The sequence below is a fragment of the Phyllobates terribilis genome, unplaced genomic scaffold, assembly GCF_046119375.1.
Source record: "Phyllobates terribilis strain yellow unplaced genomic scaffold, ASM4611937v1 Scaffold_9__5_contigs__length_417890890, whole genome shotgun sequence".
In the NCBI taxonomy this organism is placed as follows: domain Eukaryota; kingdom Metazoa; phylum Chordata; class Amphibia; order Anura; family Dendrobatidae; genus Phyllobates; species Phyllobates terribilis.
In genome coordinates, this window is record NW_027362769.1 from 189,401,237 (window position 1) to 189,423,032 (window position 21,796).

Here is a 21,796-nt window from a genome sequence, read left to right on the forward strand (position 1 = left end):
GAGGGCCGAGCCCGCGGCGACATTCGCCCCGACAGACAGAGGGCCGAGCCCGCGGCGACATTCGCCCCGACAGACAGAGGGCCGAGCCCGCGGCGACATTCGCCCCGACAGACAGAGGGCCGAGCCCGCGGCGACATTCGCCCCGACAGACAGAAGGCCGAGCCCGCGGCGACATTCGCCCCGACAGACAGAGGGCCGAGCCCGCGGCGACATTCGCCCCGACAGACAGAGGGCCGAGCCCGCGGCGACATTCGCCCCGACAGACAGAGGGCCGAGCCCGCGGCGACATTCGCCCCGACAGACAGAGGGCCGAGCCCGCGGCGACATTCGCCCCGACAGACAGAGGGCCGAGCCTGCAGCAGAAGACGGGGATGAGCACCCAGGACAACAGCAGATAGTTGACTGGTAAGATGACGCGTCTCAGTAGCAGGGATCCTCTACACCTGGTCCCCTAGGAGGTCCCGGCAGGGTCCGGCCATCACTCACAAGCAGGAGCCGGATCTTCTGCAGCTTCTCACGCTCCGCTCTGTGCTGCTGCTCAAACAACGATGATCTCTCCTGAAAACACAAGACACGATGAGATCCTAAGAGCCGCGGCGTCCAGACAGCGAGGGGCTGCTCACACAGCCGCCGGCTCCGCACCTTCTCCTCCCCGCTCTCCACAGTCTCAGCCTTGAGGGTGTCAATGTTCTCCTGCAGACGGCTCATCTCCTCCTGTGGACGGCAGGGGGTGGATTACAAGTGACTGTGGCAGCGGTCCAGAGGGGACGTGGCAGTGTGTGGAGACTCACCCGGCAATGAGCCCGGAACTGCTGCTCCTGAGACTTCAGAGACTCGTTCAGAGCCACCAGCGCACGCAGCTCCTGCAGAAGGCTGGACACACAGACATCACACAGCGGGGCACGACACCGGGACCCCCGACACCCCCAATAATCCCCCACTGTCACATCACAAGACCCATACAAGAGACTGCACCCACCCCGGATCCGCTGTGCCTTCCTCCTCCTCCAGCTGAGACATCTCCGCATCCAACTTCTCACTGAAACTTGTAACCTGTAGGAGGAAACAGAGGTAAAGGGGCAACAGGGACTGCGAGGAAGATAGCGAGGGGGACGCAAAGACCAGTCGAGGGAGGGGGCAGGGCCCGGACACGGCAGTCAGGTTGTGGGGGGATGGGGAGGAGGGGAGAGATTGGGGGAGGAGAGTCCTCTCACCTCTGATCGCTTCTTCTTTGCCTCTTCATGTTCCACCATCAGCTCTGAGGATTTAACCTTTAACTGAAATCAGAGACAAGAAACTGCAGCGTAATGGACTCAAAAACGCAACAAGATGGCCACCGAGGAGTCCAGGGGAACACGCAGCACCACGCTGTCACAAGACGGCCACCGAGGAGTCCAGGGGAACACGCAGCGCCACGCTGTCACAAGACGGCCACCGAGGAGTCCGGGGGAACACGCAGCACCACGCTGTCACAAGACGGCCACCGAGGAGTCCGGGGGAACACGCAGCACCACGCTGTCACAAGACGGCCACCGAGGAGTCCGGGGGAACACGCAGCACCACGCTGTCACAAGACGGCCACCGAGGAGTCCGGGGGAACACGCAGCACCACGCTGTCACAAGACGGCCACCGAGGAGTCCGGGGGAACACGCAGCGCCGCGCTGTCACAAGACGGCCACCGAGGAGTCCGGGGGAACACGCAGCACCACGCTGTCACAAGACGGCCACCGAGGAGTCCGGGGGAACACGCAGCGCCACGCTGTCACAAGACGGCCACCGAGGAGTCCGGGGGAACACGCAGCGCCACGCTGTCACAAGACGGCCACCGAGGAGTCCGGGGGAACACGCAGCGCCACGCTGTCACAAGACGGCCACCGAGGAGTCCGGGGGAACACGCAGCGCCACGCTGTCACAAGACGGCCACCGAGGAGTCCGGGGGAACACGCAGCGCCACGCTGTCACAAGACGGCCACCGAGGAGTCTGGGGGAACACGCAGCGCCACGCTGTCACAAGACGGCCACCGAGGAGTCCGGGGGAACACGCAGCGCCACGCTGTCACAAGACGGCCACCGAGGAGTCCGGGGGAACACGCAGCGCCACGCTGTCACAAGACGGCCACCGAGGAGTCCGGGGGAACACGCAGCGCCACGCTGTCACAAGACGGCCACCGAGGAGTCCGGGGGAACACGCAGCGCCACGCTGTCACAAGACGGCCACCGAGGAGTCCGGGGGAACACGCAGCGCCACGCTGTCACAAGACGGCCACCGAGGAGTCCGGGGGAACACGCAGCGCCACGCTGTCACAAGACGGCCACCGAGGAGTCCGGGGGAACACGCAGCGCCACGCTGTCACAAGACGGCCACCGAGGAGTCCGGGGGAACACGCAGCGCCACGCTGTCACAAGACGGCCACCGAGGAGTCCGGGGGAACACGCAGCGCCACGCTGTCACAAGATGGCCACCGAGGAGTCCGGGGGAACACGCAGCACCAAGCTGTCACAAGGCGGCCACCGGAGAAGTCCAGGGGAACGCGCAGCACCACGCTGTCACAAGGCGGCCACCGGAGAAGTCCGGGGGAACGCGCAGCACCACGCTGTCACAAGGCGGGCACCGGAGAAGTCCGGGGGAACACGCAGCGCCACGCTGTCACAAGGCGGGCACCGGAGAAGTCCGGGGGAACACGCAGCGCCACGCTGTCACAAGACGGCCACTGAGGAGTCTGCGGGAAACGCATACAGTCGCGGTCATGGACGCTCCATCTGTTCATGCCACAGTCTACTGCACCGCGATATGTAACCAAGTCTCTTACATTCATGGGAAGTTGAGATATGAGGGCTGTTTGTCAGCTCCACACTGAGGCCTGCAGCAGCCCGGATGTCAGGGTGACCCCACTGTAGCGGCACCGTCACTGTTGTGCCCATAAACCTCCTCCCGATGATTCCCGCAGTTGGGGACTCTGGATGGAGCCAGGTGCCCAGCGACCATCTCGCGTACCTGTTCCAGGACCTTGGTCTTCTGGCTGATCTGCTTGCTGAGAGACGCCACGTTCCTGCGATGCTGCTGCACCGGCCCCATGTGCTCTGCTCGCTCCTCTGCGCTAAGCTCGGATTTCTGAAAGACCCAGGGAGTCAACGCTGCGACGAGGTGACGGACCATCTAAGAAGAGCAGGACCGACCTTCTCCGCGTATTCAGACGCCATCTGTTTTATCTCATGTGACTGTAAGCCCACGATCTGCCCGACCATGCTGGCGGTAAGCCGACCCTGCAGGGACAAAGGGCACCGTACAATTACATGGGGCTTCCTGATAACCGGCTCCGCCCCCAACATGACCCCACCCCTCAGATACCGCCCCCGCGCAGGTAGAGGAGCACTCAGTGCGGCACGGCACACGTCCTGCGTAGCCTCTGCCCAGCACTCACCTGCTCTAGGTCCATGGCTGCCATCCTCGTCATTAGGGTCCTGATACGAAGCTTTTCCACAGCAAAATAAAGAAATAACATTGTTAGATCAGGCAGAGATCATCGGATGATCCCCGGATCCACCCACCGCCCTCTGCACCACGTTCATCCCTTAATCCGCCACCAACACCCTCTTCATCTCAGGTCAGATACCGGACCCACTCTGACCCAGGGGGGGCTGCCGTCAGCGACCAGACCCCCTCTGACCCAGGGGGGGCTGCCGTCAGCGACCGGACCCCTCTGACCCAGGGGGGGCTGCCATCAGCGACCGGACCCCCTCTGACCCAGGGGGGGCTGCCGTCAGCGACCGGACCCCCTCTGACCCAGGGGGGGCTGCCGTCAGCGACCGGACCCCCCCTGACCCAGGGGGGGGCTGCCGTCAGCGACCGGACCCCCTCTGACCCAGGGGGGGCTGCAGTCAGCGACCGGACCCCCCCTGACCCAGGGGGGGCTGCCGTCAGCGACCGGACCCCCCCTGACCCAGGGGGGGCTGCCGTCACCGACTGGACCCCCTCTGACCCAGGGGGGGCTACCGTCAGCGACCGGACCCCCTCTGACCCAGGGGGGGGCTGCCGTCAGCGACCGGACCCCCCCTGACCCAGGGGGGGCTGCCGTCAGCGACCGGACCCCCCCTGACCCAGGGGGGGCTGCCGTCACCGACTGGACCCCCTCTGACCCAGGGGGGGCTACCGTCACCGACCGGACCCCCTCTGACCCAGGGGGGTCTGCCGTCAGCGATCGGACCCCCTCTGACCCAGGGGTGTGTGCTTATTTGTGCTCTCATTTCTACATGGAGAAGCCATGCTCTAATACAGGGGACAATACGGGCGGGGGCATCCTGGCAGGGGTCTGCAGCCAGGCAGGGGTCTGCAGCCACGAGGTCACGTCCCAGTATGGAGAGAGCAGATCCCCTGCCCTGACACATGTCCGATACTGAGGAAAGCATGAATGTGTCTATATAGTGGATGGACACTTCCGGTTCCGCTGTATATCCTTGTCAGGTGTCCTTCAAGGGCCACAACGTGTTTACGGGCAGAGGATGTTTGTTATCGGGGTACTCTGGGGTCTTATTATATCTATAATAGCTGTAGAATACGTCTCCTACCTCCTCCTGCGCCTGTAGCTCCTCTTCCTCCTTTAATTCACCTTTGACCAATCCAGGAGCGGCCGGGATCTTCTGCTCCTCACACTGAGACAGAGAGGAGCGAATAAGCCCCAACACAACGACGCACAGCGCAACCAATCACATGACAAGACAGCGGCACACCCGATACCTGGAGAGCGGTGACATCACCACTGTATAATATACCCGATACCTGGAGAGCGGTGACATCACCTCTGTATAATATACCCGATACCTGGAGAGCGGTGACATCACCACTGTATAATATACCCGATACCTGGAGAGCGGTGACATCACCACTGTATAATATACCCGATACCTGGAGAGCGGTGACATCACCACTGTATAATATACCCGATACCTGGAGAGCGGTGACATCACCACTGTATAATATACCCGATACCTGGAGAGCGGTGACATCACCACTGTATAATATACCCGATACCTGGAGAGCGGTGACATCACCACTGTATAATATACCCGATACCTGGAGAGCGGTGACATCACCACTGTATAATATACCCGATACCTGGAGAGCGGTGACATCACCGCTGTATAATATACCCGATACCTGGAGAGCGGTGACATCACCACTGTATAATATACCCGATACCTGGAGAGCGGTGACATCACCACTGTATAATATACCCGATACCTGGAGAACGGTGACATCACCACTGTATAATATAACTGATATCTGGAGAGCGGTGACATCACCACTGTATAATATAACTGATATCTGGAGAGCGGTGACATCACCACTGTATAATATACCCGATACCTGGAGAGCGGTGACATCACCACTGTATAATATAACTGATATCTGGAGAGCGGTGACATCACCACTGTATAATATACCCGACACCTGGAGAGCGGTGACATCACCACTGTACAATATACCCGATACCTGGAGAGCGGTGACATCACCACTGTATAATATACCCGATACCTGGAGAGCGGTGACATCACCACTGTATAATATAACTGATATCTGGAGAGCGGTGATGTCACTGCTGTATAATATACCCGATACCTGGAAAGTGGTGACATCACCACTGTATAATATACCCGATACCTGGAGAGCGGTGACATCACCACTGTATAATATACCCGATACCTGGAGAGCGGTGACATCACCACTGTATAATATACCCGATACCTGGAGAGCGGTGACATCACCACTGTATAATATAACTGATATCTGGAGAGCGGTGATGTCACTGCTGTATAATATACCCGATACCTGGAAAGTGGTGACATCACCACTGTATAATATACCCGATACCTGGAGAGCGGTGACATCACCACTGTATAATATACCCGATACCTGGAGAGCGGTGACATCACCTCTGTATAATATACCCGATACCTGGAGAGCGGTGACATCACCACTGTATAATATACCCGATACCTGGAGAGCGGTGACATCACCACTGTATAATATACCCGATACCTGGAGAGCGGTGACATCACCACTGTATAATATACCCGATACCTGGAGAGCGGTGACATCACCACTGTATAATATACCCGATACCTGGAGAGCGGTGACATCACCACTGTATAATATACCCGATACCTGGAGAGCGGTGACATCACCACTGTATAATATACCCGATACCTGGAGAGCGGTGACATCACCACTGTATAATATACCCGATACCTGGAGAACGGTGACATCACCACTGTATAATATACCCGATACCTGGAGAGCGGTGACATCACCACTGTATAATATAACTGATATCTGGAGAGCGGTGACATCACCACTGTATAATATACCCGACACCTGGAGAGCGGTGACATCACCACTGTACAATATACCCGATACCTGGAGAGCGGTGACATCACCACTGTATAATATACCCGATACCTGGAGAGCGGTGACATCACCACTGTATAATATAACTGATATCTGGAGAGCGGTGATGTCACTGCTGTATAATATACCCGATACCTGGAAAGTGGTGACATCACCACTGTATAATATACCCGATACCTGGAGAGCGGTGACATCACCACTGTATAATATACCCGATACCTGGAGAGCGGTGACATCACCACTGTATAATATACCCGATACCTGGAGAGCGGTGACATCACCACTGTATAATATAACTGATATCTGGAGAGCGGTGATGTCACTGCTGTATAATATACCCGATACCTGGAAAGTGGTGACATCACCACTGTATAATATACCCGATACCTGGAGAGCGGTGACATCACCACTGTATAATATACCCGATACCTGGAGAGCGGTGACATCACCACTGTATAATATAACTGATATCTGGAGAGCGGTGATGTCACCGCTGTATAATATACCCGATACCTGGAGAGCGGTGACATCACCACTGTATAATATAACTGATATCTGGAGAGCGGTGATGTCACCGCTGTATAATATAACTGATATCTGGAGAGCGGTGACATCACCACTGTATAATATAACTGATATCTGGAGAGCGGTGATGTCACTGCTGTATAATATAACTGATATCTGGAGAGCGGTGACATCACCACTGTATAATATAACTGATATCTGGAGAGCGGTGATGTCACTGCTGTATAATATAACTGATATCTGGAGAGCGGTGACATCACCACTGTATAATATACCCGAAACATGGAGAGCGGTGACATCACCACTGTATAATATAACTGATATCTGGAGAGCGGTGACATCACCACTGTATAATATAACTGATATCTGGAGAGCGGTGACATCACCACTGTATAATATAACCGATATCTGGAGAGCGGTGATGTCACTGCTGTATAATATAACTGATATCTGGAGAGCGGTGATGTCACTGCTGTATAATATACCTGATATCTGGAGAGCGGTGACATCACCACTGTATAATATAACTGATATCTGGAGAGCGGTGATGTCACTGCTGTATAATATACCCGATACCTGGAGAGCGGTGACATCACCACCGTATAATATAACTGATATCTGGAGAGCGGTGACATCACCACTGTATAATATAACTGATATCTGGAGAGCGGTGATGTCACCACTGTATAATATACCCGATATCTGGAGAGCGGTGACATCACCGCTGTATAATATAACCGACATCTGGAGAGCGGTGACATCACCACTGTATAATATACCCGATACCTGGAGAGCGGTGATGTCACCACTGTATAATATACCCGATATCTGGAGAGCGGTGACATCACCGCTGTATAATATAACCGACATCTGGAGAGCGGTGACATCACCACTGTATAATATACCCGATATCTGGAGAGCGGTGATGTCACCACTGTATAATATACCCGATATCTGGAGAGCGGTGACATCACCGCTGTATAATATAACCGACATCTGGAGAGCGGTGACATCACCACTGTATAATATACCCGATACCTGGAGAGCGGTGACATCACCACTGTATAATATACCCGATACCTGGAGAGCGGTGACATCACCACTGTATAATATACCCGATATCTGGAGAGCGGTGACATCACCACTGTATAATATAACTGATATCTGGAGAGCGGTGACATCACCACTGTATAATATACCTGATATCTGGAGAGCGGTGACATCACCGCTGTATAATATAACTGATATCTGGAGAGCGGTGATGTCACTGCTGTATAATATAACTGATATCTGGAGAGCGGTGATGTCACTGCTGTATAATATAACTGATATCTGGAGAGCGGTGACATCACCACTGTATAATATACCCGATATCTGGAGAGCGGTGATGTCACTGCTGTATAATATAACTGATATCTGGAGAGCGGTGACATCACCGCTGTATAATATAACTGATATCTGGAGAGCGGTGACATCACCTCTGCATAATATACCCGATACCTGGAGAGCGGTGATGTCACCACTGTATAATATACCCGATATCTGGAGAGCGGTGACATCACCACTGTATAATATAACTGATATCTGGAGAGCGGTGACATCACCACTGTATAATATACCTGATATCTGGAGAGCGGTGACATCACCACTGTATAATATACCCGATATCTGGAGAGCGGTGACATCACCACTGTATAATATAACTGATATCTGGAGAGCGGTGACATCACCACTGTATAATATACCTGATATCTGGAGAGCGGTGACATCACCACTGTATAATATACCTGATATCTGGAGAGCGGTGACATCACCACTGTATAATATACCCGATATCTGGAGAGCGGTGACGTCACTGCTGTATAATATAACTGATATCTGGAGAGCGGTGATGTCACTGCTGTATAATATAACTGATATCTGGAGAGCGGTGACATCACCACTGTATAATATACCCGATATCTGGAGAGCGGTGATGTCTCTGCTGTATAATATAACTGATATCTGGGGAGCGGTGATGTCACCTCTGTATAATATAACTGATATCTGGAGAGCAGTGATGTCACTGCTGTATAATATAACTGATATCTGGAGAGCGGTGATGTCACTGCTGTATAATATAACTGATATCTGGAGAGCGGTGACATCACCACTGTATAATATACCCGATATCTGGAGAGCGGTGACATCACCACTGTATAATATACCCGATATCTGGAGAGCGGTGACATCACCACTGTATAATATAACTGATATCTGGAGAGCGGTGACATCACCACTGTATAATATACCCGATACCTGGAGAGCGGTGACATCACCACTGTATAATATAACTGATATCTGGAGAGCGGTGACATCACCACTGTATAATATAACTGATATCTGGAGAGCGGTGACATCACCACTGTATAATATAACTGATATCTGGAGAGCGGTGACATCACCACTGTATAATATAACTGATATCTGGAGAGCGGTGACATCACCACTGTATAATATACCCGATATCTGGAGAGCGGTGACATCACCACTGTATAATATAACTGATATCTGGAGAGCGGTGACATCACCACTGTATAATATACCTGATATCTGGAGAGCGGTGACATCACCGCTGTATAATATAACTGATATCTGGAGAGCGGTGATGTCACTGCTGTATAATATAACTGATATCTGGAGAGCGGTGATGTCACTGCTGTATAATATAAGAGATATCTGGAGAGCGGTGATGTCACTGCTGTATAATATAACTGATATCTGGGGAGCGGTGATGTCACTGCTGTATAATATAACTGATATCTGGAGAGCGGTGATGTCACTGCTGTATAATATAAGAGATATCTGGAGAGCGGTGATGTCACTGCTGTATAATATAACTGATATCTGGGGAGCGGTGATGTCACTGCTGTATAATATAACTGATATCTGGAGAGCGGTGATGTCTCTGCTGTATAATATAACTGATATCTGGAGAGCGGTGATGTCACTGCTGTATAATATAACTGATATCTGGAGAGCGGTGATGTCGCTGCTGTATAATATAACTGATATCTGGAGAGCGGTGATGTCACCACTGTATAATATACCCGACATCTGGAGAGCGGTGACATCACCACTGTATAATATACCCGATACCTGGAGAGCGGTGACATCACCACTGTATAATATAACTGATATCTGGAGAGCGGTGACATCACCACTGTATAATATACCCGATATCTGGAGAGCGGTGACATCACCACTGTATAATATAACTGATATCTGGAGAGCGGTGATGTCACCACTGTATAATATACCCGACATCTGGAGAGCGGTGACATCACCACTGTATAATATAACTGATATCTGGAGAGCGGTGACATCACCACTGTATAATATAACTGATATCTGGAGAGCGGTGACATCACCACTGTATAATATACCCGATATCTGGAGAGCGGTGACATCACCGCTGTATAATATAACTGATATCTGGAGAGCGGTGACATCACCTCTGCATAATATACCCGATACCTGGCGAGCGGTGACATCACCGCTGTATAATATAACTGATATCTGGAGAGTGGTGATGTCACCGCTGTATAATATACCCGATATCTGGAGAGCGGTGACATCACCACTGTATAATATAACTGATATCTGGAGAGCGGTGATGTCACCACTGTATAATATAACTGATATCTGGAGAGCGGTGACATCACCGCTGTATAATATAACTGATATCTGGAGAGCGGTGATGTCACCGCTGTATAATATACCCGATACCTGGAGAGCGGTGACATCACCACCGTATAATATAACTGATATCTGGAGAGCGGTGACATCACCACTGTATAATATAACTGATATCTGGAGAGCGGTGATGTCACCACTGTATAATATACCCGATATCTGGAGAGCGGTGACATCACCGCTGTATAATATAACCGACATCTGGAGAGCGGTGACATCACCACTGTATAATATACCCGATACCTGGAGAGCGGTGATGTCACCACTGTATAATATACCCGATATCTGGAGAGCGGTGACATCACCGCTGTATAATATAACCGACATCTGGAGAGCGGTGACATCACCACTGTATAATATACCCGATATCTGGAGAGCGGTGATGTCACCACTGTATAATATAACTGATATCTGGAGAGCGGTGACATCACCACTGTATAATATACCCGATATCTGGAGAGCGGTGACATCACCACTGTATAATATAACTGATATCTGGAGAGCGGTGACATCACCACTGTATAATATACATGATATCTGGAGAGCGGTGACATCACCGCTGTATAATATAACTGATATCTGGAGAGCGGTGATGTCACTGCTGTATAATATAACTGATATCTGGAGAGCGGTGATGTCACTGCTGTATAATATAACTGATATCTGGAGAGCGGTGACATCACCACTGTATAATATACCCGATATCTGGAGAGCGGTGATGTCACTGCTGTATAATATAACTGATATCTGGAGAGCGGTGACATCACCGCTGTATAATATAACTGATATCTGGAGAGCGGTGACATCACCTCTGCATAATATACCCGATACCTGGAGAGCGGTGATGTCACCACTGTATAATATACCCGATATCTGGAGAGCGGTGACATCACCACTGTATAATATAACTGATATCTGGAGAGCGGTGATGTCACCACTGTATAATATAACTGATATCTGGAGAGCGGTGACATCACCACTGTATAATATACCCGATATCTGGAGAGCGGTGATGTCACCACTGTATAATATAACTGATATCTGGAGAGCGGTGACATCACCACTGTATAATATACCTGATATCTGGAGAGCGGTGACATCACCGCTGTATAATATAACTGATATCTGGAGAGCGGTGATGTCACTGCTGTATAATATAACTGATATCTGGAGAGCGGTGATGTCACTGCTGTATAATATAACTGATATCTGGAGAGCGGTGACATCACCACTGTATAATATACCCGATATCTGGAGAGCGGTGATGTCACTGCTGTATAATATAACTGATATCTGGAGAGCGGTGACATCACCGCTGTATAATATAACTGATATCTGGAGAGCGGTGACATCACCTCTGCATAATATACCCGATACCTGGAGAGCGGTGATGTCACCACTGTATAATATACCCGATATCTGGAGAGCGGTGACATCACCACTGTATAATATAACTGATATCTGGAGAGCGGTGACATCACCACTGTATAATATACCTGATATCTGGAGAGCGGTGACATCACCACTGTATAATATACCCGATATCTGGAGAGCGGTGACATCACCACTGTATAATATAACTGATATCTGGAGAGCGGTGACATCACCACTGTATAATATACCTGATATCTGGAGAGCGGTGACATCACCACTGTATAATATACCCGATATCTGGAGAGCGGTGACGTCACTGCTGTATAATATAACTGATATCTGGAGAGCGGTGATGTCACTGCTGTATAATATAACTGATATCTGGAGAGCGGTGACATCACCACTGTATAATATACCCGATATCTGGAGAGCGGTGATGTCTCTGCTGTATAATATACCTGATATCTGGAGAGCGGTGATGTCACCTCTGTATAATATAACTGATATCTGGAGAGCGGTGATGTCACTGCTGTATAATATAACTGATATCTGGAGAGCGGTGATGTCACTGCTGTATAATATAACTGATATCTGGAGAGCGGTGACATCACCGCTGTATAATATAACTGATATCTGGGGAGCGGTGATGTCACCGCTGTATAATATAACAGATATCTGGGGAGCGGTGATGTCACTGCTGTATAATATACCCGATATCTGGAGAGCGGTGATGTCACTGCTGTATAATATAACTGATATCTGGGGAGCGGTGATGTCACCTCTGTATAATATAACTGATATCTGGAGAGCAGTGATGTCACTGCTGTATAATATAACTGATATCTGGAGAGCGGTGATGTCACTGCTGTATAATATAACTGATATCTGGAGAGCGGTGACATCACCACTGTATAATATACCCGATATCTGGAGAGCGGTGACATCACCACTGTATAATATACCCGATATCTGGAGAGCGGTGACATCACCACTGTATAATATACCCGATACCTGGAGAGCGGTGATGTCACCACTGTATAATATAACTGATATCTGGAGAGCGGTGACATCACCACTGTATAATATACCTGATATCTGGAGAGCGGTGACATCACCACTGTATAATATACCCGATATCTGGAGAGCGGTGACATCACCACTGTATAATATACCTGATATCTGGAGAGCGGTGACATCACCACTGTATAATATACCCGATATCTGGAGAGCGGTGACATCACCACTGTATAATATAACTGATATCTGGAGAGCGGTGACATCACCACTGTATAATATACCCGATACCTGGAGAGCGGTGACATCACCACTGTATAATATAACTGATATCTGGAGAGCGGTGACATCACCACTGTATAATATAACTGATATCTGGAGAGCGGTGACATCACCACTGTATAATATAACTGATATCTGGAGAGCGGTGACATCACCACTGTATAATATACCCGATATCTGGAGAGCGGTGACATCACCACTGTATAATATAACTGATATCTGGAGAGCGGTGACATCACCACTGTATAATATAACTGATATCTGGAGAGCGGTGATGTCACTGCTGTATAATATAACTGATATCTGGAGAGCGGTGATGTCACCGCTGTATAATATAAGAGATATCTGGGGAGCGGTGATGTCACCGCTGTATAATATAACTGATATCTGGAGAGCGGTGACATCACCGCTGTATAATATAACTGATATCTGGAGAGCGGTGATGTCACTGCTGTATAATATAACTGATATCTGGAGAGCGGTGATGTCACTGCTGTATAATATAAGAGATATCTGGGGAGCGGTGATGTCACCGCTGTATAATATAACTGATATCTGGAGAGCGGTGATGTCTCTGCTGTATAATATATCTGATATCTGGAGAGCGGTGATGTCACCACTGTATAATATACCCGACATCTGGAGAGCGGTGACATCACCACTGTATAATATACCCGATACCTGGAGAGCGGTGACATCACCACTGTATAATATAACTGATATCTGGAGAGCGGTGACATCACCACTGTATAATATACCCGATATCTGGAGAGCGGTGACATCACCACTGTATAATATAACTGATATCTGGAGAGCGGTGACATCACCACTGTATAATATACCCGATATCTGGAGAGCGGTGACATCACCACTGTATAATATAACTGATATCTGGAGAGCGGTGATGTCACCACTGTATAATATACCCGACATCTGGAGAGCGGTGACATCACCACTGTATAATATAACTGATATCTGGAGAGCGGTGACATCACCACTGTATAATATAACTGATATCTGGAGAGCGGTGACATCACCACTGTATAATATACCCGATATCTGGAGAGCGGTGATGTCACCGCTGTATAATATAACTGATATCTGGAGAGCGGTGATGTCACTGCTGTATAATATAACTGATATCTGGAGAGCGGTGATGTCACTGCTGTATAATATAACTGATATCTGGAGAGCGGTGACATCACCACTGTATAATATACCTGATATCTGGAGAGCGGTGATGTCACCGCTGTATAATATAACTGATATCTGGAGAGCGGTGATGTCACTGCTGTATAATATACCCGATACCTGGAGAGCGGTGATGTCACCGCTGTATAATATAACTGATATCTGGAGAGCGGTGATGTCACCACTGTATAATATACCCGATATCTGGAGAGCGGTGACATCACCACTGTATAATATAACTGATATCTGGAGAGCGGTGACATCACCACTGTATAATATAACTGATATCTGGAGAGCGGTGACATCACCACTGTATAATATACCTGATATCTGGAGAGCGGTGACATCACCACTGTATAATATACCTGATATCAGGAGAGCGGTGACATCACCACTGTATAATATACCCGATATCTGGAGAGCGGTGACATCACCACTGTATAATATAACTGATATCTGGAGAGCGGTGACATCACCACTGTATAATATACCCGATACCTGGAGAGCGGTGACGTCACTGCTGTATAATATAACTGATATCTGGGGAGCGGTGATGTCACCTCTGTATAATATAACTGATATCTGGAGAGCGGTGATGTCACTGCTGTATAATATAACTGATATCTGGAGAGCGGTGATGTCACTGCTGTATAATATAACTGATATCTGGAGAGCGGTGATGTCACCGCTGTATAATATAACTGATATCTGGAGAGCGGTGACATCACCTCTGCATAATATACCTGATATCTGGAGAGCGGTGATGTCACTGCTGTATAATATACCCGATATCTGGAGAGCGGTGACATCACCACTGTATAATATAACTGATATCTGGAGAGCGGTGACATCACCACTGTATAATATACCTGATATCTGGAGAGCGGTGACATCACCACTGTATAATATACCCGATATCTGGAGAGCGGTGACATCACCACTGTATAATATACCTGATATCTGGAGAGCGGTGACATCACCACTGTACAATATACCCGATATCTGGAGAGCGGTGATGTCACTGCTGTATAATATACCCGATATCTGGAGAGCGGTAACATCACCACTGTATAATATACCCGATATCTGGAGAGCGGTGACATCACCACTGTATAATATAACTGATATCTGGAGAGCGGTGACATCACCACTGTATAATATACCCGATATCTGGAGAGCGGTGACATCACCACTGTATAATATACCCGATATCTGGAGAGCGGTGACATCACCGCTGTATAATATAACTGATATCTGGAGAGCGGTGATGTCACTGCTGTATAATATAACTGATATCTGGAGAGCGGTGATGTCACTGCTGTATAATATAACTGATATCTGGAGAGCGGTGATGTCACTGCTGTATAATATAACTGATATCTGGAGAGCGGTGATGTCACTGCTGTATAACTGATATCTGGAGAGCGGTGATGTCACTGCTGTATAATATAACTGATATCTGGAGAGCGGTGATGTCACTGCTGTATAACTGATATCTGGAGAGCGGTGATGTCACTGCTGTATAATATAACTGATATCTGGGGAGCGGTGATGTCACTGCTGTATAATATAACTGATATCTGGAGAGCGGTGATGTCACCGCTGTATAATATAACTGATATCTGGAGAGCGGTGATGTCACTGCTGTATAAAAACTGATATCTGGAGAGCGGTGATGTCACTGCTGTATAATATAACTTATATCTGGAGAGCGGTGATGTCACTGCTGTATAATATAACTGATATCTGGAGAGCGGTGATGTCACTGCTGTATAATATAACTGATATCTGGAGAGCGGTGATGTCACTGCTGTATAATATAACTGATATCTGGAGAGCGGTGATGTCACTGCTGTATAATATAACTGATATCTGGAGAGCGGTGATGTCACTGCTGTATAATATAACTGATATCTGGAGAGCGGTGATGTCACTGCTGTATAATATAACTGATATCTGGAGAGCGGTGATGTCACTGCTGTATAATATAACTGATATCTGGAGAGCGGTGATGTCACTGCTGTATAATATAACTGATATCTGGAGAGCGGTGATGTCACTGCTGTATAATATAACTGATATCTGGAGAGCGGTGATGTCACTGCTGTATAATATAACTGATATCTGGAGAGCGGTGATGTCACTGCTGTATAATATAACTGATATCTGGAGAGCGGTGATGTCACTGCTGTATAATATAACTGATATCTGGAGAGCGGTGATGTCACTGCTGTATAATATAACTGATATCTGGGGAGCGGCGATGTCACTGCTGTATAATATAACTGATATCTGGAGAGCGGTGATGTCACTGCTGTATAATATACCCGATATCTGGAGAGCGGTGATGTCACTGCTGTATAATATAACTGATATCTGGAGAGCGGTGATGTCACTGCTGTATAATATAACTGATATCTGGAGAGCGGTGATGTCACTGCTGTATAATATAACTGATATCTGGAGAGCGGTGATGTCTCTGCTGTATAATATAACTGATATCTGGGGAGCGGTGATGTCACTGCTGTATAATATAACTGATATCTGGAGAGCGGTGATGTCACTGCTGTATAATATAACTGATATCTGGGGAGCGGTGATGTCTCTGCTGTATAATATAACTGATATCTGGAGAGCGGTGATGTCACTGCTGTATAATATAACTGATATCTGGAGAGCGGTGATGTCATCTGCTGTATAATATAACTGATATCTGGGAGCGGTGATGTCACTGCTGTATAATATAACTGATATCTGGAGAGCGGTGATGTCACTGCTGTATAATATAACTGATATCTGGAGAGCGGCGATGTCACCTTATAATATAACTGATATCTGGAGAGCGGTGATGTCACTGCTGTATAATATAACTGATATCTGGAGAGCGGTGATGTCACTGCTGTATAATATACCCGATATCTGGAGAGCGGTGATGTCACTGCTGTATAATATAACTGATATCTGGAGAGCGGTGATGTCACTGCTGTATAATATAACTGATATCTGGAGAGCGGTGATGTCACTGCTGTATAATATAACTGATATCTGGAGGGCGGTGATGTCACTGCTGTATAATATAACTGATATCTGGAGAGCGGTGATGTCACCGCTGTATAATATAACTGATATCTGGAGAGCGGTGACATCACCACTGTATAATATAACTGATATCTGGAGAGCGGTGATGTCACTGCTGTATAATATACCCGATATCTGGAGAGCGGTGATGTCACTGCTGTATAATATAACTGATATCTGGAGAGCGGTGATGTCACTGCTGTATAATATAACTGATATCTGGAGAGCGGTGATGTCTCTGCTGTATAATATAACTGATATCTGGAGAGCGGTGATGTCACTGCTGTATAATATAACTGATATCTGGAGAGCGGTGATGTCACTGCTGTATAATATAACTGATATCTGGAGAGCGGTGATGTCACTGCTGTATAATATAACTGATATCTGGAGAGCGGTGATGTCACTGCTGTATAATATAACTGATATCTGGAGAGCGGTGATGTCACTGCTGTATAATATAACTGATATCTGGAGAGCGGTGATGTCTCTGCTGTATAATATAACGGATATCTGGAGAGCGGTGATGTCACTGCTGTATAATATAACTGATATCTGGAGAGCGGTGATGTCACTGCTGTATAATATAACTGATATCTGGAGAGCGGTGATGTCACTGCTGTATAATATAACTGATATCTGGAGAGCGGTGATGTCTCTGCTGTATAATATAACTGATATCTGGAGAGCGGTGACATCACCACTGTATAATATAACTGATATCTGGGGAGCGGTGATGTCAGTGCTGTATAATATAACTGATATCTGGAGAGCGGTGATGTCACTGCTGTATAATATAACAGATATCTGGAGAGCGGTGACATCACCACTGTATAATATAACTGATATCTGGAGAGCGGTGATGTCTCTGCTGTATAATATAACTGATATCTGGAGAGCGGTGATGTCACTGCTGTATAATATAACTGATATCTGGAGAGCGGTGATGTCACCGCTGTATAATATAACAGATATCTGGGGAGCGGTGATGTCACTGCTGTATAATATAACTGATATCTGGGGAGCGGTGATGTCACTGCTGTATAATATAACTGATATCTGGAGAGCGGTGATGTCACCGCTGTATAATATAACAGATATCTGGAGAGCGGTGATGTCACTGCTGTATAATATAACTGATATCTGGAGAGCGGTGATGTCACCGCTGTATAATATAACAGATATCTGGAGAGCGGTGATGTCACCGCTGTATAATATAACAGATATCTGGAGAGCGGTGACATCACCGCTGTATAATATACCCGATATCTGGAGAGCGGTGATGTCACCGCTGTATAATATAACTGATATCTGGAGAGCGGTGACATCACCACTGTATAATATACCCGATATCTGGAGAGCGGTGACATCACCACTGTATAATATAACTGATATCTGGAGAGCGGTGACATCACCACTGTATAATATACCTGATATCTGGAGAGCGGTGACATCACCGCTGTATAATATAACTGATATCTGGAGAGCGGTGATGTCACCACTGTATAATATACCAGATATCTGGAGAGCGGTGACATCACCGCTGTATAATATAACTGATATCTGGAGAGCGGTGACATCACCTCTGTATAATATACCCGATACCTGGAGAGCGGTGATGTCACCACTGTATAATATACCCGATATCTGGAGAGCGGTGACATCACCACTGTATAATAGAACTGATATCTGGAGAGCGGTGATGTCACTGCTGTATAATAGAACTGATATCTGGAGAGCGGTGACATCACCACTGTATAATATACCCGATATCTGGAGAGCGGTGATGTCACTGCTGTATAATATAACTGATATCTGGAGAGCGGTGACATCACCACTGTATAATGTACCCGATATCTGGAGAGCGGTGACATCACCGCTGTATAATATAACTGATATCTGGAGAGCGGTGATGTCTCTGCTGTATAATATAACTGATATCTGGAGAGCGGTGATGTCACTGCTGTATAATATAACTGATATCTGGAGAGCGGTGATGTCACTGCTGTATAATATACCCGATATCTGGAGAGCGGTGACATCACCGCTGTATAATATAACTGATATCTGGAGAGCGGTGACATCACCTCTGCATAATATACCCGATACCTGGAGAGCGGTGATGTCACCACTGTATAATATACCCGATATCTGGAGAGCGGTGACATCACCACTGTATAATATAACTGATATCTGGAGAGCGGTGACATCACCACTGTATAATATACCTGATATCTGGAGAGCGGTGACATCACCACTGTATAATATACCCGATATCTGGAGAGCGGTGACATCACCACTGTATAATATACCTGATATCTGGAGAGCGGTGACATCACCACTGTACAATATACCCGATATCTGGAGAGCGGTGATGTCACTGCTGTATAATATACCCGATATCTGGAGAGCGGTGACATCACCACTGTATAATATACCCGATATCTGGAGAGCGGTGACATCACCACTGTATAATATACCTGATATCTGGAGAGCGGTGACATCACCACTGTACAATATACCCGATATCTGGAGAGCGGTGATGTCACTGCTGTATAATATAACAGATATCTGGAGAGCGGTGACATCACCACTGTATAATATACCCGATATCTGGAGAGCGGTGACATCACCACTGTATAATATAACTGATATCTGGAGAGCGGTGACATCACCACTGTATAATATACCCGATATCTGGAGAGCGGTGACATCACCACTGTATAATATACCCGATATCTGGAGAGCGGTGACATCACCACTGTATAATATAACTGATATCTGGAGAGCGGTGATGTCACTGCTGTATAATATAACTGATATCTGGAGAGCGGTGATGTCACTGCTGTATAATATAACTGATATCTGGAGAGCGGTGATGTCACTGCTGTATAATATAACTGATATCTGGAGAGCGGTGATGTCACTGCTGTATAATATAACTGATATCTGGAGAGCGGTGATGTCACTGCTGTATAATATAACTGATATCTGGAGAGCGGTGATGTCACTGCTGTATAATATAACTGATATCTGGAGAGCGGTGATGTCACTGCTGTATAATATAACTGATATCTGGAGAGCGGTGATGTCACTGCTGTATAATATAACTGATATCTGGAGAGCGGTGATGTCACTGCTGTATAATATAACTGATATCTGGAGAGCGGTGATGTCACTGCTGTATAACTGATATCTGGAGAGCGGTGATGTCACTGCTGTATAATATAACTGATATCTGGAGAGCGGTGATGTCACTGCTGTATAATATAACTGATATCTGGAGAGCGGTGATGTCACTGCTGTATAACTGATATCTGGAGAGCGGTGATGTCACTGCTGTATAATATAACTTATATCTGGAGAGCGGTGATGTCACTGCTGTATAATATAACTGATATCTGGAGAGCGGTGATGTCACTGCTGTATAATATAACTGATATCTGGAGAGCGGTGATGTCACTGCTGTATAATATAACTGATATCTGGGGAGCGGTGATGTCACTGCTGTATAATATAACTGATATCTAGAGAGCGGTGATGTCACTGCTGTATAATATAACTGATATCTGGAGAGCGGTGATGTCACTGCTGTATAATATAACTGATATCTGGAGAGCGGTGATGTCACTGCTGTATAATATAACTGATATCTGGAGAGCGGTGATGTCACTGCTGTATAATATAACTGATATCTGGAGAGCGGTGATGTCACTGCTGTATAATATAACTGATATCTGGAGAGCGGTGATGTCACCTCTGTATAATATAACTGATATCTGGAGAGCGGTGATGTCACTGCTGTATAATATAACTGATATCTGGAGAGCGGTGACATCACCACTGTATAATATAACTGATATCTGGAGAGCGGTGATGTCTCTGCTGTATAATATAACTGATATCTGGAGAGCGGTGATGTCTCTGCTGTATAATATAACTGATATCTAGAGAGCGGTGATGTCACTGCTGTATAATATAACTGATATCTGGAGAGCGGTGATGTCTCTGCTGTATAATATAACTGATATCTGGAGAGCGGTGATGTCACCGCTGTATAATATAACTGATATCTGGAGAGCGGTGATGTCACTGCTGTATAATATAACTGATATCTGGAGAGCGGTGATGTCGCTGCTGTATAATATAACTGATATCTGGAGAGCGGTGACATCACCACTGTATAATAT

The 21,796-nt window shown here is 47.6% G+C and overlaps 2 protein-coding genes across 2 annotated transcripts in view; one reads left to right on the top strand and one right to left on the bottom strand.

The window, feature by feature from the left end:
• The window catches only part of LOC141161317 (kalirin-like), a 621,825-nt gene that overhangs the window by 143,084 nt on the left and 456,945 nt on the right, over positions 1–21,796 (top strand). The window lies entirely within an intron of this gene.
• CCDC93 (CCC complex scaffolding subunit CCDC93) overlaps positions 1–21,796 on the bottom strand; it is a 141,138-nt gene that overhangs the window by 28,577 nt on the left and 90,765 nt on the right. The window contains exons 9-17 of the mRNA XM_073647540.1: positions 4,568–4,651; positions 3,424–3,474; positions 3,179–3,265; positions 2,997–3,113; positions 1,215–1,277; positions 980–1,053; positions 792–873; positions 643–714; positions 487–558 (exon numbers count right to left, since the gene is read on the bottom strand). Coding sequence (XP_073503641.1) covers positions 487–558; positions 643–714; positions 792–873; positions 980–1,053; positions 1,215–1,277; positions 2,997–3,113; positions 3,179–3,265; positions 3,424–3,474; positions 4,568–4,651 — 702 coding nt within the window. The remainder of the gene's footprint in view (positions 1–486; positions 559–642; positions 715–791; positions 874–979; positions 1,054–1,214; positions 1,278–2,996; positions 3,114–3,178; positions 3,266–3,423; positions 3,475–4,567; positions 4,652–21,796) is intronic.